This window comes from Babylonia areolata, chromosome 4 (assembly GCF_041734735.1).
Source record: "Babylonia areolata isolate BAREFJ2019XMU chromosome 4, ASM4173473v1, whole genome shotgun sequence".
NCBI lineage: Eukaryota > Metazoa > Mollusca > Gastropoda > Neogastropoda > Buccinidae > Babylonia > Babylonia areolata.
The window spans coordinates 15,667,955-15,685,086 of NC_134879.1; the positions used below are offsets into that span (position 1 = coordinate 15,667,955).

The 17,132-nt window shown below is 41.3% G+C and overlaps 1 protein-coding gene across 1 annotated transcript in view; it reads left to right on the forward strand.

The window, feature by feature from the left end:
• The window catches only part of LOC143281576 (uncharacterized), a 473,846-nt gene extending 460,619 nt beyond the window's left edge, over positions 1-13,227 (forward strand). The window contains exons 7-8 of the mRNA XM_076586811.1: positions 4,783-4,954; positions 10,991-13,227. Coding sequence (XP_076442926.1) covers positions 4,783-4,954; positions 10,991-12,083 — 1,265 coding nt within the window. The 3' untranslated portion in view covers positions 12,084-13,227. The remainder of the gene's footprint in view (positions 1-4,782; positions 4,955-10,990) is intronic.
• The last annotated feature ends 3,905 nt before the right edge of the window (positions 13,228-17,132 follow it).

A 17,132-nucleotide genomic window follows, 5' to 3' on the forward strand; every position in this document is an offset into this window, starting at 1 on the left:
AGAAACACACACACACACACACACACACACACACACACACACACACACCACACACACACACACACACACACACACACACACACACACACACACAGGCGTTCGTGAAATATTGATACGTGACATTAAAAAATATTTGATCCCGTACCCCACTCAGTTCTACCCCATGAAAGAGCGCCACCTCAGAATCGTGGTTTAACTCTTTCCATACGAACGGCGAAAGAGACGACGCTAACAGCGTTTCACCCCAATTACCATCATCGAAATATTGCAAGCGGAAGGCTCTTATACTGAAGACGTGAATGTTGACAAAGAATACCACAATTCTGACGACGGAAGCTAAAGGTTGGGTCATTCAGACACCCACTGAACATCCGAGGGGGCTGTGTAGAGGAGAAGAGAGGACTGGTCGTACTGAGTGAGTTAATCAGTTCGTGTCTAGCTCGTCTAGGCTTCGGTCGCTCACTTCACAGCTCGCGACATTCGGTTGATGCGAGTGTTTGTTCGCGTAACTGATTCCAACTTCCACACACACACACACACACACATGTGGAGTGATAGTCTACAGGTAACGCGTCCGCCTAGGAAGCGATATTTTCTCCCCCTCCACCAGACCTTGAGTGGTGGTCTGGACGCTAGTCATTCAGATGAGACGATAAACCGAGGTCCCGTGTGCAGCATGCACTTAGCGCACGTAAAAGAACCCACGGCAACAAAAAGGTTGTTCCTGGCAAAATTCTGTTGAAAAATCCACTTCGATAGGCAAAACAATTAAAACTGCACGCAGGAAAAAATACCAAAAAAATGGGTGGCGCTGTAGTGTAGCGACACGCTCTCCCTGGGGAGAGCAGCCCGAATTTCACACAGAGAAATCTGTTGTGATAAAATGATATACAAATACAAATACAAAGTCTCGTTTAGTCAGTCAATTTTACTCTGGGTCGGGGATCACGAATCCACCAGTGATTATTCATCACTGACTTCTCGAGAAGTGTCCGAACCAATAATGCCCCCAACACAAGCAGTCAAACTACTACATATTCTGAAAGGAAAGAAAGCTCCAAAGTTTCTGGTTTTTTAGCCTGCAGCGGATCTGATTTTTCTAATCTATGCGTGCTCACTGCTTGTTTGTGCCTGGCACTAGAGTTAAAAGACATCTCAAAGGTGATAGTCTTGGGTGACCACAAGAAATGGGGAAATCGTGCTGGCTGTTTAGTGGATAACTTTCAGCTCTCATGTGTTGTGTTGGTAGACATTTTCAGTCTGCACTGCTACAGGAAGACACTGTCCTGTGAAGAAAGCAAAAACGAATAATTGGGGAGAGAAAAAAAAAACTCCAATGATTCGGTATTCACTGACTGAGTCTGTGTGACTTGGAAAGGGACTCTACAAACATCATTATAGACCGAGTCTGTTCGTAGTGATTTAGACGTCTAGAGAAGCTGCATGTTAACTAGTTCTGCTCCAGTCTAGGAACCTCGTATCTCTAGGTGCGTGATGCGTGTGTTCCGTGTCAGATGGTCACTTCACTTCGTTCCTGAAGACAGAGGGGTACGGGGGGAGGGGAGGGGAGACTGGACAGAAAGTAACTCTGTCACCTTGCCGAGAACTGTCCAAGTCATTCTCACTAGCAGTAGCATTCAACTTCTTCCTGTCCGGATGCTTCAGGGGATTTGTGTGTGTGTGTGCGTGTGTGTGTGTGTGTGTGTGTGTGTGTGTGTGTGTGTGTGTGTGTGTGTGTGTGTGTGTATGTCTGTGTGTGTGTGTCTGTGTGTGTGTGTCTGTGTGTGCGTGTGTGTGTGTGTGTGTGTGTGTGTGTGTGTGTGTGTGTGTGTGTGTGTGCGTGTGTGTGTGTGTGTGCATCGGGATGGGTCTCCTACAGAATCAGAAAACCTATTCCTCTCTCATCATTATTTGACACAGTCATGAAACGTGATTTTTTTTCTTTCTTTCTTTCTTTCTGGACGACTGGTTTACGTTTGTCTCTGTCAATGGTGAAAGCAGTTATTGTATTAGAAAAGATTAGGATTTTCCACGACACTGGACTGGATGTTTGAGCGTTACTGATATGTATTTTCTTATGTGTTTGTTTGTTCGTTCTTGTTTGTTTTTCGTTGTTGTTATCACGTGGGCGACATGTGTCACTCAATGAACGATGAGATTATCACTCTGTGTCTTTCACCCCAGTGAATCTAGTTTCATCTTCCCGGAGCTAGCCATTCTTCAGTGTCACGAAATGTCAACTGTTCACTTTACACAATGGACAGTGTTCGCAAATAGTAGTGGTATGTAGTTAAGAAGTCTAATTCTCAATCCCAAATGAATAGTTGAATATTTCACTGGTGGAATTACTGTAGATTATAGAAGATTACTTTATGTAGATACGAAAACAAGTTAAATTTGAAAAACAGATCCCGATCAAATGAAGCAGAATGTTTGACTGATAGGGTTACTGTTGATTATCGGAAATTACCCAAGAATTTGTTACTTGAAAAAAAACATCAACGTGAAGCACAGCTAGCAATTCAGACCTTCAGACCTATAGAACACGAAGAAGAAAACTCCAGTTCAGGCAACAGGAGATTTAATTCAGTGACTTTACCCCCGTGGTTTAATTAATTGAAAGCGTATGCCCGAAGTTACTGAATCCACACAGATTACCGGGTATTTCCTGGGAGATTGGATCTGTCTCATCCCTTCCATTCATGCAATGTGACTAAATTTCACCTGAATGACCACTGATTCCATTCAAGTGATCGCCCTTTAGAAAGGAAAAGGACAAGGAAAAAAAACCACACCAATTCACATTTATTTATAGCTTTCTGCTTTACCTCTGTGTGCCTTTTCCACACAGGAAATATAATTCCAGGAGTATGGAAATTGTTTTGAACAAAAAGAAAAAAGAAATATGTTGATACTTATTCAAATGCTCTCCGTGTCTGGAGACGGTAGAATTAATGAACTGATCACAATTATTCGTCCTGACCAGGACTAACCATGAACAAAGATTACTCTTGTCATTCTATCTGTCTGTCGTGTGTCCACGAAGTCTCCCGAACTAATCACAGCCTGAGACAATACAACCACCACAGAGTGTGACTCTCACTTCCGAGCGAATTATTTGTTGTAATCGTGACTCTCTTCTGTGTCCTTGTAGGCGATCTGTTGAAGAAGCGAAAGGTAATTATCCCCGCCCCCTTCCCTCTCATATCGCTGACATGTATCCGTATGACCTTGTCTTGTACGTCGTGCAGGTGATTTTTTTTTTTTTTTTTCCCATGGATCGAAACATGTCTCTGTGTTTGCAGTATCGGTGACTTGTATGTCCGTTCAGATGACTGCATGTTTGTTTGTTTGGTAGTTTGGTTATTTGGTTGGTTGGTTTGGTTTTTTTTTCTGTTGCGCTTTTGTTGTTATTATTCCCTGGCGGAACAACATTTGCGTCTAAGTGAGACAAAGATCAGTTTCGGACATTTTGAGCGTTCGTTATTATGTAACCATTTTCGATCAGTTTTCTGACAACCCAAGCGTTCGTTATATGTAACCATTTTCGATCAGTTTTCTGACAACCCAAGCATTCGTTATATTAACCATTTTCGATCAGTTTTCTGACAACCGAAGCGTTCGTTATATGTAACCATTTTCGATCAGTATTCTGACAACCCAAGCATTCGTTATATTAACAATTTTCGATCAGTTTTCTGACAACCCAAGCATTCGTTATATGTAACCATTTTCGATCAGTTTTCTGACAACCCAAAGCATTCGTTATATGTAACCATTTTCGATCAGTTTTCTGACAACCCAAAGCATTCGTTATATGTAACCATTTTCGATCAGTTTTCTGACAACCCAAAGCATTCGTTATATGTAACCATTTTCGATCAGTTTTCTGACAACCCAAGCATTCGTTATATTAACCATTTTCGATCAGTTTTCTGACAACCCAAGCATTCGTTATATGTAACCATTTTCGATCAGTTTTCTGACAACCCAAGCATTCGTTATATGTAACCATTTTCGATCAGTTTTCTGACAACCCAAGCATTCATTATATTAACCATTTTCGATCAGTTTTCTGACAACCCAAAGCATTCGTTATATGTAACCATTTTCGATCAGTTTTCTGACAACCCAAGCATTCGTTATATGTAACCATTTTCGATCAGTTTTCTGACAACCCAAGCATTCGTTATATTAACCATTTTCGATCAGTTTTCTGACAACCCAAGCATTCGTTATATGTAACCATTTTCGATCAGTTTTCTGACAACCCAAGCATTCGTTATATGTAACCATTTTCGATCAGTTTTCTGACAACCCAAGCATTCGTTATATGTAACTATTTTCGATCAGTTTTCTGACAATCTGAGCGTTCGTTATATGTAACCATTTTCGATCAGTTTTCTGACAACCCAAGCATTCGTTATATGTAACCATTTTCGATCAGTTTTCTGACAATCTGAGCGTTCGTTATATGTAACCATTTTCGATCAGTTTTCTGACAACCCAAGCATTCGTTATATGTAACCATTTTCGATCAGTTTTCTGACAATCTAAGCGTTCGTTATATGTAACCATTTTCGATCAGTTTTCTGACAACCCAAGCATTCGTTATATTAACCATTTTCAATCAGTTTTCTGACAATCTGAGCGTTCGTTGCATATCATGTAACCATTTTTTGTCTGAAGGAGCAAACCTTGCGACTCACTCAGTGAGACCACTGACATGTATCATCAGTGTGTCTGACCTTTACAATTTTTGTTTTTTGCGTCCGGTTGCAGGGGATCATTTTCTCCGAGAGCGAAACTTCCTGTTCACCATGCTGATGATCCACCTGTGTGGCTTCCTCAACTCCTGCATCAACCCCTTCATCTACACTGGCATGAGCAAGAAGTTCCGCCGCTCCTTCAAGATGATCCTGGGTGGCTGCATCTGCTGCCGGCTAAAGCACAGGTAGGCAGGTAGGGGGACAGGGACATCTGTTGTTGGCTAAAGCACAAGCAGGTAGGGGGGGGACAGGGACATCTGCTGTTGACTAAAGCACAGGTAGGGGGACAGGGACATCTGCTGTCGGCTAAAGCACAGGTAAGGAGGTGGGGGGACAGGGACATCTGCTGTCGGCTAAAGCACAGGTAGGGAGGTGGGGGGACAGAAACATCTGCTGTCGGCTAAAGCACAGGTAGGGGGACAGAAACATCTGCTGTCGGTTAAAGCACAGGTAGGGAGGTGGGGGACAGAAACAGAGATGGTGGTGGTGGTGAGGTGAGGGGGTGGAGAAGGGAAAGGAATGGATCCGGGCAGATGGAGTGAGGGTGAGATGGGAGGGGCGGGGGACGAGACGATGGTGGGATGGGTTGGAATGAAGATGTGTGTGTGTGTGTGTGTGTGTGTGTGTGTGTGTGTGTGTGTGTGTGTGTGTGAATAGAATAGAATAGAATAGAATAGAATAGAATAGATTTTATTGTCATGAAACCGGAAGGTTTATAAGACACAATTGCAATGGTAAATGAATGAACGAATGAAAAACACACAATTTATCAATCAGTTAATGCGGTAAATTGCAGCAGCATTCATACACACATTTTCCTAATCTTGTTTGTATATATTCATCATCTGTTAGCATCACCTGACTGGGAATATGTCCTGTGTTATTCGAATTTTGAATATCCTTTAAAAATTGTTGCCTTAAGGTTTCATATTTAATACAATGATCAAGAAGATGGATTTCGTCTTCCAGGATGTTACATTTGTTGCACAATCTGTCTTCTTGTGGAATATTTAAATATCTACCTTTCTCAATCTTTAGGTCATGCGCGCTTATTCTGAGTTTCGTTAAAGCTTGTCTGTGTTTTGTATCTGATATATTTAAAAGGTAGGTTTCAGTTTTGTATTCTGCTACAATCGTATTGTAAAATTTTAGCTTTAATGTTTTTTCTCTTTTCTCTCTCCAGTATTTGATATATTCATTTTCTAATTTTTTATACACGACGTATTTCAGTCTATGTACGTTGAATGTGAATTGATTTTTCCAAATGTGATCAAGGCCTATAATTTCGAGTATCTTTTTAACAAAAATCAACCATGGGGAAGTTGTATTTTCTTGTTGGTGCATGGACTTATATATTTTGTTGATGAGGGAAGTTTCTGGTAATTGAATAATGTGAATCCAATATGTAATAATTTGGCACATTATCTTTAAACTTATTGGGAATCTGCCCAGTTCACCTAACACAGGAAGCACCATAGCTTTTTTGTGTACTCCAAGTAATTGCTTACAGAATTTAATGTGTAATTTTTCATGTGGAAACTTATTCGATAAGCAGTCGTCAAAAAGATGTGCTAAATCGAAAGAATCATCCGGTTTGACTTGGTAAGGTAACCATACCTCCGCCCCATAAATCGATATTGGCGTTATCAAAGTATCATATAGTTTAGATATGGTACCTGGATTGATGTTGATAGCTTTGAATGTTCTTCGTAAAGTATGCAATGCTTTGTTTGCTTGTTTAGTTAGGTGTTCCTGTGCTCTTATCAGACTTCCACTTTTGTGGAATATAACTCCTAAATATTTATATTCTTCTGCTGTTTGTATTATATCTTCCCCACAGTAGAAATATATTGGTACTTTTGGGTCAGATCTTGTAAAGATTACCACTTTCGTTTTTTCTCTATTAATTTTTAATCTCCAACCATGGCAATATGTGTTCAAATTATGTAATTTTTGTTGTAATCCTTTTCTTGTTAAAGACAGAATAACCAGATCATCAGCATAAAGTAAACATGGTACATTGGTGGGTGAAACAGCATTGAATTTTGGAGAATCGTTACTTTCCATAGATTTTACAATATCATCTATGAAAATATTAAATAAAGTTGGGCTTAGTGTATTGCCCTGTTGTACACCCTTCTGTACAGTTATTTCTGTGCTGAGACCTCCGTATGAATTTATTTGAATTTTGGAATTATCATACATGTCTTTAATTATATCAAAGCATTTTCCAGTTATGCCCATTCTCTTCAACTTTAGGAACAGGGCATCGTGCCAAACATTATCAAAGGCTTTTTCAAAATCTACAAAACAACCGTATAATCTACCATTTTTTACTTTTATTACTTCATTAATGATCTTTTTTAGAATGAAGATTTGATCAGTTGTTCTGTAGTGTTTCCGAAATCCAATTTGTTCCTTTGTTAGGCGTTCACCTTGTTCTAGGTACTCAGTTATTCGATTATTTAATATTGTGCAGAATACTTTTCCCAAGGTATTGGTTAATGTTATTCCCCGATAATTATTTGGATCTCCCGGGTTCCCATTTTTATACAATGGAATGTTTAAACCATTTTTCCAACATTCTGGATATATACCTTGAGTGAAAATAATGTTAAACATTTTTTGAATGATATTGATAGTTATTGGAAGACTTGTTTTGACCATTTCGTTTGTAATGCCGTCCAATCCTGGTGATTTATTATTTTTTTGATGCTTGCACGCTTTCTTGATTTCTCTGTTTGATATTGTTAAGTTGATATTTGAAAGCAGACTCTCATCTGTTAGACTGTTTTTAAGTTCGTTTCTGATTTTTTGCCTTTGTTTTTCTTCTACATTCACCTCTTTGCCAATGAGCTTTTCCAGATGTGAAATCCATATGGATGTATTCAACTGATATTTGCGTGTGGCATTCTCGCCTGCAGTTTGTAAACTTTTTAATGTTTTCCAAGCAGTGTTTGGATCTTTATAAAGGACGTCGCTGATTTTATTCGCAAGATCGTTTGTGTACATTCTTTTCTTTCGTCTTAACAGTCTGTTATAGATCTTACGTTTGGAAAAATATTTTTTGCATAGGGATTTATTATATGGATGCCTGTTTATGGCATTCAGTATCGATCTAAGATCTTTCCTGTGTTCATAACATTCACAATCAAACCATTTTTTAATGTTTTTTCTTTTGCGCTTACGAACGTTTGTTTTCTTCCTAAGACTTACATTAGCCGCAAATTTCATCATTTGTGTAAAATCATTAATAGTATTGTTTAGTGCTAGTTTAGAAATCCCGGTATCATTTTCAATATACGTATCTAATCTTTGTTCTATTTGAACAAGTTGGGTTTTTATCCATGGCATGTTGAAAGCTCTTAAATATTTCTCGTCTGAGAAGGCATCCCATAAGTATCGGTGTGTGACGTCTTCAGCTTTAAATGTTTCTTTTCGTGACGTTTTAACTGATACTGAATTCCTTTCTGATTTTATCGAAAATCCAGTTACGAAAAAACTTAATTCCATCGGACAGTGATCTGAAAAAGATTTAAGGGGATGAACTTTCATATGTAAGATGTCTTTTTTCATGGTGGTAGAACAAATAAAATAATCAACAACACTACAGCCATTTGGACTATAGCATGTAAAGTGTCCATCTAAATCACCCAGTGTTCTTCCATTGAGTATACACAAATTATTGTCAGTGCATATGGACGCCAGTCTTCTACCAGCTTTTTGTACATAGCCATCCATTGAATTTCTGTTATATATCAAATCACAATGATCATTATAAGGTAAGTTACATCTGTTGTTTTCATGTTCCATTTGAATGAAATCTGGTATCACAGCTGTTCGTGCATTGAAATCTCCACAAAGTATGATGTTTCCCCTTTCGTTGATTTCTTCGACGTTTTCTTCTAACTTATCCCAGATGTCCGTGGTATTATCTTTTCCAAAAGAGGATGTTTCTGGAGGGATGTAGACACATCCCACAAAAGTGTCGTCGTTGCCATTGGTGCTTGGTATCTTTATCCACACAATGTCGCTGTTACTGCTTGGCAGTATTTTGATGTTCTTTCTTAAATCTTCTTTAATGTAAATTGATATCCCCCCTGACGAACTTACTGCTTTTTTACGTTTTTGACGTACATAATGAATTCCAGGTGCAAAATTTGGAATGAAGATGTTACTTGCAGTGTCTTTATCTAGATGGGTTTCTTGTAAAAAGATAATATCATATTTACTGAAGTGTTTTATTACCCAATCATGTGCTAATTTATTTGTGGTAAGTCCATCTATTGTCTCTTTGTACCCTTTGAGGTTCCATGAAAGTATGTTCAATGACTTTTTTAACATAACAATTAAATTAAAAAAAATATATATACAAAAGAAAAGAAAAATTAACACTAACGAGTGCTTATAACACCAACAACAAAAAAGAGAAGAACTATATGTGAATGGTTTTGTTTTTTGTTGTCTTTAAGGAACTTTTTGATGAGCAATCGTCATTGCCTAAATCTCCTTGCCAGTCAAACATTGTTATGATCAATAATCAAAATGGTAGTTGTTCTGTTCCGTACTGTTGAACCAGCTGTCTCTGAACCGTTGTCCCTGTTTGTAGCCACTGTATGTCGTTGTGTCTCTGTTGTAGGGGATGAAGTCGTATCGCCGTTGATAACTGAAGTGGTGTTGTGCTGCGTGGTCGTACGGCTGGACGGGGCGGTGTGTCCTCGTACCTCTGTAGGGCCTTCTGCTGTGATTGTAGTTGCCTTGCGTGTTGAAATGTGGTATGTTGTCCCGTCTGTTGGTACCTCTGTAGCCCACCGTGTAGTCGTTGTTGCGTCTTGGTGCATCTCTCACGTAGCGTCTTGAATCTTGTCTTACAATAAATCTGCGTCGGCTTGGTTGGTATTCCTTGCGGCTCTCTGGATTGTTTTCTGTTCGTCTTTTCCAATAGTTTTGACGAAGTTTCTTTTTTGGCCTTTCCCAGAACATGTGGTCAAAGTACCGGCCAATGTTCGCCGCCAGCAAGCTTGCTCCTTTTCTGTTGGGATGGATATCATCTTGTAGATGCATATCTGTCCTTACGTTTTCATGACCGAGGAACGAGATGTTTGCGTTGTCATGCAGCCTGGTGTAAATTAAGGCGTTCAGCAAATTGGCTTTGTGTGTGAGTTCTTCTGATTTTGTTTCTGTCACTTTGCTGATTATGATCTTAGAATCCGGGTAGTTGTCCTGCAGTTTGGAGACGGTTGTTACGAGTTCGGCTGTCACTGTTTCTGCGCTTTTCTTCTTCAGATCATTGATACCAGTGTGCAGTAGTACAGCATCAGGTGACGTTGTTTCACTGATGATGTCTAGTGTGTGGTAACTAGCGTTATACGCTTTCTTCTTCTGTATTTTCAAGCCGTATGATCGCCCGAGTCTGATGGCATCAACGTCCCTGAGGACGGAATCATGGTATATGATGATTCGTGGGAGCTGGTGGTGGTCTTGTTCTTTCTCTTCGTGCAAAAAATCATCTTCCTTCTCACTGTTTATTGCCTCACTTTCAGAGTCACTACTTGAAACAGTTTCACTCTTGTCACAACTCGCATCTTCTCTTCCAGCGTTGTTCTTTATCTCATTTGATTTTCTGTTGTGTTCAGGATATTTGGCGTGGTGTAGACTTTTATTTTGAATTTTGTGTTTGGCTGTCTTCTGTGTTTGATAATTTGTTTTGTAACAATTGGAATCACTGGTTTCGACAACTGGGGTTGTAGCTGTGAGCTTGTCGTTAGAGGCAAGTGGTGTGTTTCTGTCCTTGCTTGTGTGTGTGCGTGTGTGTGTGTGTGTGTGTGTGTGCATGTGTGTGTGTGTGTGCGTGTGCGTGTGTGTGTGTGTGCGTGTGTGTGTGTGTGTGTGTGTGAGTGTCTGCGTCTGTCTGCCTGTGTCTGTCTTTCTGCGTGTCTGTGCGTGTGTCTTTGTGTGTGTGTATGTGTCTGTCTGTCTGTATGTCTGTCTGTCCGTAATACAAACCAGCGCATGAAAATAATCAATACGCATCATTATCATTCTTCCCACAACGCATGCCTATGATTATATATATATATATATATATATATATATATATATATATATATATATGTGTGTGTGTGTGTGTGTGTGTGTGTGTGTGTGTGTGTGTGTGTGTGTGCATAATATACACAAGCCTTCAAGGAGACCTCTTTTCTCTTGTTACCTCACCCTCACAGGTTCCTGCGCTATCGAGACTCGCTGACGAGGGGCATGTCCGCGGCCTTTACGTCATCCCTACGTCACTCCATGACGGAGGTGCGTGACGCCAACGACCTGGCGCTGAACGAAGGGGGACACCCATCAGTGGCCGACGGCTCCCGCTACAGCGTGCGCTCCAGCCGCTCCAGCAGCGTCCGCGCCAGGGATGCTGACAGCAGCAGCAACAATCTGCGTCACCATCATCATCAGCAACAGCATCCACCGTCGCGACGCCACAACCACCATCTTCGTCCCTACAACATCTGTCAGGATTCTTCTTCTTCTTCAGACTACAGCGCTCTGCCCGCTTCGGGAGGGTCCCCAGCCTGGAAGTCCGCACAAAAAGAGAAAGGAGGAACCCTGATCGAGATGACCCCGATGAAACCTTTCAAAACCAAGGGCGGTCCAGTGCATGAAGAACTCGACGAAGAGGAAGAAGAAGCCAAAGCCAAAGCCAAAGCAGGTGCTCCTCGTGACATCCCAGCCGGCAAAGAAGAAGAGAAGGAAAGGCTGCTGGGAGAACGTGAAAACGGAAGCTTCGAACAGACGGCGCGGGACAACGAGGTGGCTGATGTGACGACAAAACTCCTTCCGGAACCGACAGGGCAGGAGTCGTGTTCGGACCCCTCCCCGGACAAATCCAACCTTGCGCGGAACGTCCTGACAGGACACAGCCGCGCGCCGAAAGATACCGTGAACACTTCCCCCAGCCGGGTTTACCCTGCCGTCAGGGACCAGCCCAGAGCCCTGGACATGGGAGGCAGGCAGTCTCCGGGCTTCAAACGTCTGGATCACAAAGCCACCGTGAAGGGCAGGGATCCTGCTGAGGACAGTGGTGGTGGTGATCCTGTGGTGAGAAACGGGGGCTCCCATCTCACTCTGATAGACGCGGACGTTCCTGATGAGGGGACAGAAGTTGTTGTGAAGGGGGTCGACGTCACGTTGGTAGTCCCCGCCTCCCTCGTGCAGAAGCATGGGGGAAACAAAGACAGCGGTACGCTGACCAATCAGAATGGCGGTGTTGTTCACGTGGACTTGTCCTCTTCGAAAGGCCACTTGGTCCAGTTATGAAGAGAACCGTGAAGAACAGAAAGATTCACGAATCAGTACTGTACAAAATTAATCAGTCCTTGTACATAACTACCAATGATGTTAACCCCCACCCCCACCCCTGCTCTCAAGATTTATTTGATTCCATTGGTTCTGTTGGTTGTATGTTGGTTTGGGTTGTGTGAAATTATTGCAGTCTTTTATCGTCATGATGTCAATAATTGGATCAAAACCTTTCTATCTGATACCATTTTCTGTCATTTATGTCTCTCCCTCCCCCCCCCCTCCCCCTCTTCCTTGATTTGTTTTTCTGTCTTCCCTGCATCGTACCTTATTAAATATACATTACAGTTTCTGTACAAACTATTTTGTTCATACTTTAGATGACTTGTTTTCAAAATGTTTCTCTGGAGGCCGATACAGTGTTGGCAAATACAAAAAGACTTGCTCAATATGTATTTCAGGGCCTTTTTTCAGTTTGGTCGCATCATCAGGACGGTGATACTTCAGTCATCAGCATGATATCTTCATCTTTAAAAAAAAAATTGGTAAAATGTTTTGCTATGGTGATGGTTGTGACGCATAACAATTATGAAAGTTAGAAACTCTGAGAGTAAAGACAGATAAAACAACATTCAAATATACTATAGACGCCACTAGTCACCTCGTTATGCTTTGACAGTGACGTAAAAAAAAAAGAAAGAAGGATTGACGATTCTGTTTGAAACTGTCGATGTCTTGGCCATATAATCACAATACAGTCAGCAGTTACTGCTGTGATGGGAAACACATTATAGTGAGCAACGTTTCTTTTCAAGTCGAAGGAGGTAGTGAAGCTACATTGTTTTAGGCGCTGTTTAAAATGCATTCTAAGGCCTCGCTGTTCATACTTGCAGAGGAAACGATGATTTAGGAATGTTACACGTACTTTTGTTTTCTTTTTTCACAACACACAATGATGAGACAGGAGGGAATTCCAATTCAACGTCTCGAAAGCGGAACTTGTCAGGTGTCTGGCTGAAAACAAGCATGCATTCAGTTCTGGCATCAAGCGTTATAGTGAAAGATGAAACGCGAGTTGATTCAAATCAAACCACGCACAATAGCATGCATCATGACAATACCCTTCAAACTGGGAAGGAAATCATAACTATCTTAACTAATCATCTATAAAATGTATATATATATATATTAATATAAAAAAAAATTAATAATAAATAAATGAGTCCCGGATTCTCTGTGCCCTTTTCTCTTCTTTTTTTTTAAGAAAGAAAGTAAGGGGGGAAAAACGAAACTCAGCAGTCCGCGCATACGTTTTCAGAAACATATCCTCAGTAGCTATGAAAGTATTATACAGATCACAACAGTTTGCACGAGAGAGCAAGGTTACAATTCGTGACATGCAGCAGTGTTCAGTGACTGACCTGGTCAATGTGTTTCTCCACCAACACATGATATCAAGATTTCAAAGGTTTGACTGGAGCTGAACTCAGACACAAGGCTCACGCGTGACCCTTCTCGTTATGTTGCTAATTTAAGTCTGCAAGCGTGAGCTACAGGACATGAGTCTGGCTTTGAAAGGGTGGGGGTTGGGGGTGGGGGGGATGTCTGGCAGGGATTTTTGGAGACACAAGCCGAAGAAGGCCTGTAGAAATAATAGGTAATGCTGTCATACAAAACCAGAGGAGGGCAGACTGAAGAATCATTCAGACTAGATGGAACAGATGACAAAACACCTAGCTTTCTCAGCCCTCTGTAAAAGACATATTATACCGACTGACAGTCACTGTCATGCGAGAGAAAGCAAATCGGACGCAAAAGCGATACTGGGTATCTGACAGATCGAGAGATCCAGCGGTCCAAGTTCAAACAAGGCGAGGCTCCTATGGAAATCAGTACAACAGACACTGTCGTATGACATCGAAGAACGGAGACGCTTGGCCAGATTTGCTTTTCAGTCTGATTCCACAACTAATGTTCAATCAAATGCGACACTGACCAAAGTTTTACGTCTGATAGTTAGTAAGGCCCTTGAACCTTGGCAAACGGCTGTTCCCACAAGACAGTATTTAAGTGGTAAAGTTCAATGATAATTTACTGTTAGGCCCAACGTTCAGTTTATATCACAGATTGACATAACCTTACGGTTGGGCCAACAGCAAAGTGAAAGCTGTATGATCAACAGTTTCTCCATTGCAGTGGGAAGTACAGCTTCGTCTTTTGTGAAGGACTATGGCTCTGAAACTGGGAGGCAAGACTGCACTGGCTCTTAGTGCTGCAGCCTTGGGAACTTGCTGGCCTTCGGGAACGATCCTAATGCCGACGGTCCTAAAACTCTCTTGGCCGAGAGAGTGGAGATGTTACTAGGGCAAGACGCTCTCTACTGTAACCAGGTTCTAGATCAGATAGTTGGGACAGCAGTTTCCTCGTCTGCTGTTCTAGTGGTCACAACCATCATACATACAATTTACTGTTGTGCTTCGAAATGACTGCCAGTATCAAAACCTAGTGAGAGAGACAGCGGACAAACACATGAGCAGGACTTACAGGACGTGTTATTCGACCGATTATCATACGCATTGTTTAACGGAAAAGAAAAATAATAATTCTAATCCACGTCAGGCACCAGACACTAAATAAATAAATAAAATAAAATAAAATAAATTTAAAAATTAAAAAGTGGTGTCATTTTCAATCAGATCCATGGAAACAGGCTATCTTACAACAATGGTGTGGCAAGTGACCACCGTCTTTTGCTGTTTACCGTCTTATCCCTTCGTCGTGGGTCAGTCAGACCAATACTTGCCACAGAGTCAGTTTAGCACTGCTTTCCTATCTGTACGTCTAGGTCTGTGGGATCCACAGTTATTTTTGGTGTTGTTTTTTTTTCAGGGGAGGATGGGTGATGTTGCTTGTGGGTGCACACAAAACCCAATGCTGTCAATTACCATGGCGTCAAAAGTAAAACCAGATGCGCTTGAAGCTGTTGTTAGACCGGATAAGTAAACAGTGTGCTGATGTATCGTTTCATTCTTTGGAAAGTGTAGATCTGTGAGATCCATAAAACCGGAAATAGGAGTTGCTATCATTTGCAGGATAATTTACGGCCAATCAACGATTGAAAACAATTCACACACAGAAGACACGACATTAATTAGAGTTGACTTAATCAAAAGTGGATTTTTGAAAATTATTTTCACCACAAAAAAGGGGTCAACTGGACCCACAGCGTACGGTGAATGGTAATTAAGCCAGGTCTTTGTCGTAGCCGGTTGGACGATAAATTAAATATGACTCTATTATTTCAAGCTGTACTGTACCATTTGTTTACAGTACAGGGAATCGTTCACCGCTTTGGGTGCAACCAGTGAATGTATAGTTGTTTCCAAATATATGATATGCGTGCTGAATATGTATGTGCGTGCATGTGTGTGTGTGTGTGTGCGTGTGTGTGTGTGTGCGTGTGTGTGTGCGTGCGTGTGAGTGTGTGGGTGTGTGTGTGTGTGTGTGTGTGTGTGCCCCTGTGTGCGTGTGTGTGTGTGTGTGTGTGTGTGTATGAGTGATTACCGTCTTTACGCTTGAGAATTCATTCATTTGATCAATTTATTGTTAAACGGGACCATTGTTAGAAGAAAAAAGAAATGAGGGTCTGGTACACACACACACACACACACACACACACACACACACACACACACACACACACACACACACAAATCGAGACGTTGTTTTTCATGCCTGGTTTGCTGGGAAGATCAGTAACTCAAATCTGATACGTGGATGGTCCGTGATTCCAACTTATACAAGTGGTGTCAATGAATGATCAATGTATATAAATAAATGAATTCGAATGGACGGACGGATGGCTTTAGTGGTGGATGTATGAACTAGTAAATGCGATTGATATTTTAACAAGTAATGTGATCAATATTTCAACAGGTAATAATACTAAAACTGTGAATAACGTTCATTTTCTTATCAGTATTCAGAGGGGAAAAATGCCGGCAGGTGATGTGATTATTAAAGTCTGTACAATGGAAAACGTGGTTGGTTGTGTGTGACGAATGAAGCGAATTAAAAAAAAGAAAAGGAGTTGAGAGAAAGGAAAAGAGATGGATAGTTCGACAGTCAGATAATGTATTCATAGGTAGATATACAGATGGACAGACACACGACAGAAGGATGAATGACAGATAGAGACAGATAGACAGGCAATCCGATAGAAAAGAGCCAATATTGTCGTTAGTGGGGGGCTTAGTAGGTGGTGTCCTAAATACGTTAAAACAGAACAGGCACCACTGAACACCACCGAAGTGACTCAGCAGCAGTGCAGGGTCTCCTCTGGTGTGTGGCCTCCTGGCGATCTAACAACGATGGTTCCCTGTGGACTGCCGACGCTGGAACTGCGACGGACGAACCCGGGTGTGGCCGTGAATGGGGGAATCTAAATGAGCGGCGTGGGAGTAATGCCACTGAAACGGTGCAGATGATGGGGCAGAAAAAGAAAAAAAAAAGATAGAAAATGACATGACAAGATTCACCAAATTCTTGATGTTACTGGCACTCTGCCACCTGAGTCGTGCAAGTAAGAACTTTTCAAATTTTATCATCATCATCATCATCGTCATCATTATTATCAATGTTATTATCAGTAGTAGTAGTAGTAGTAGCAGCAACAACAGCAGCAGCAGCAGCAGCAGCAGCGGCAGTACCAGTAGTAGTAGTAAAGTCTGAACGTCGATCAGAAAAATAAACCCAGCACACTGCAAGTCAGTTAACTGAAGGGAGATGATCGGATTTGGCGGTTTGCCGATGGAACTGGACAGAGTTATCGTTCTGCCTTCTGAATATCCTTGATTGTCTAGCATTACACCCGAGTAGAAAAATGCGGCAATGCGCGCACACGGATGCACATGCTTGCACACGCACTAGAAAATAGAAAAAAGATATAGTGTGTTTGAGCGTGTGTTTTTGTGCATGTCTGTGTGCGCGTTTGCAATGTGCACACTGGTATTATCTGTAACATCTTCACCATGGTGCGATGATCATTTGGCTTGTAAAAATCAAGTC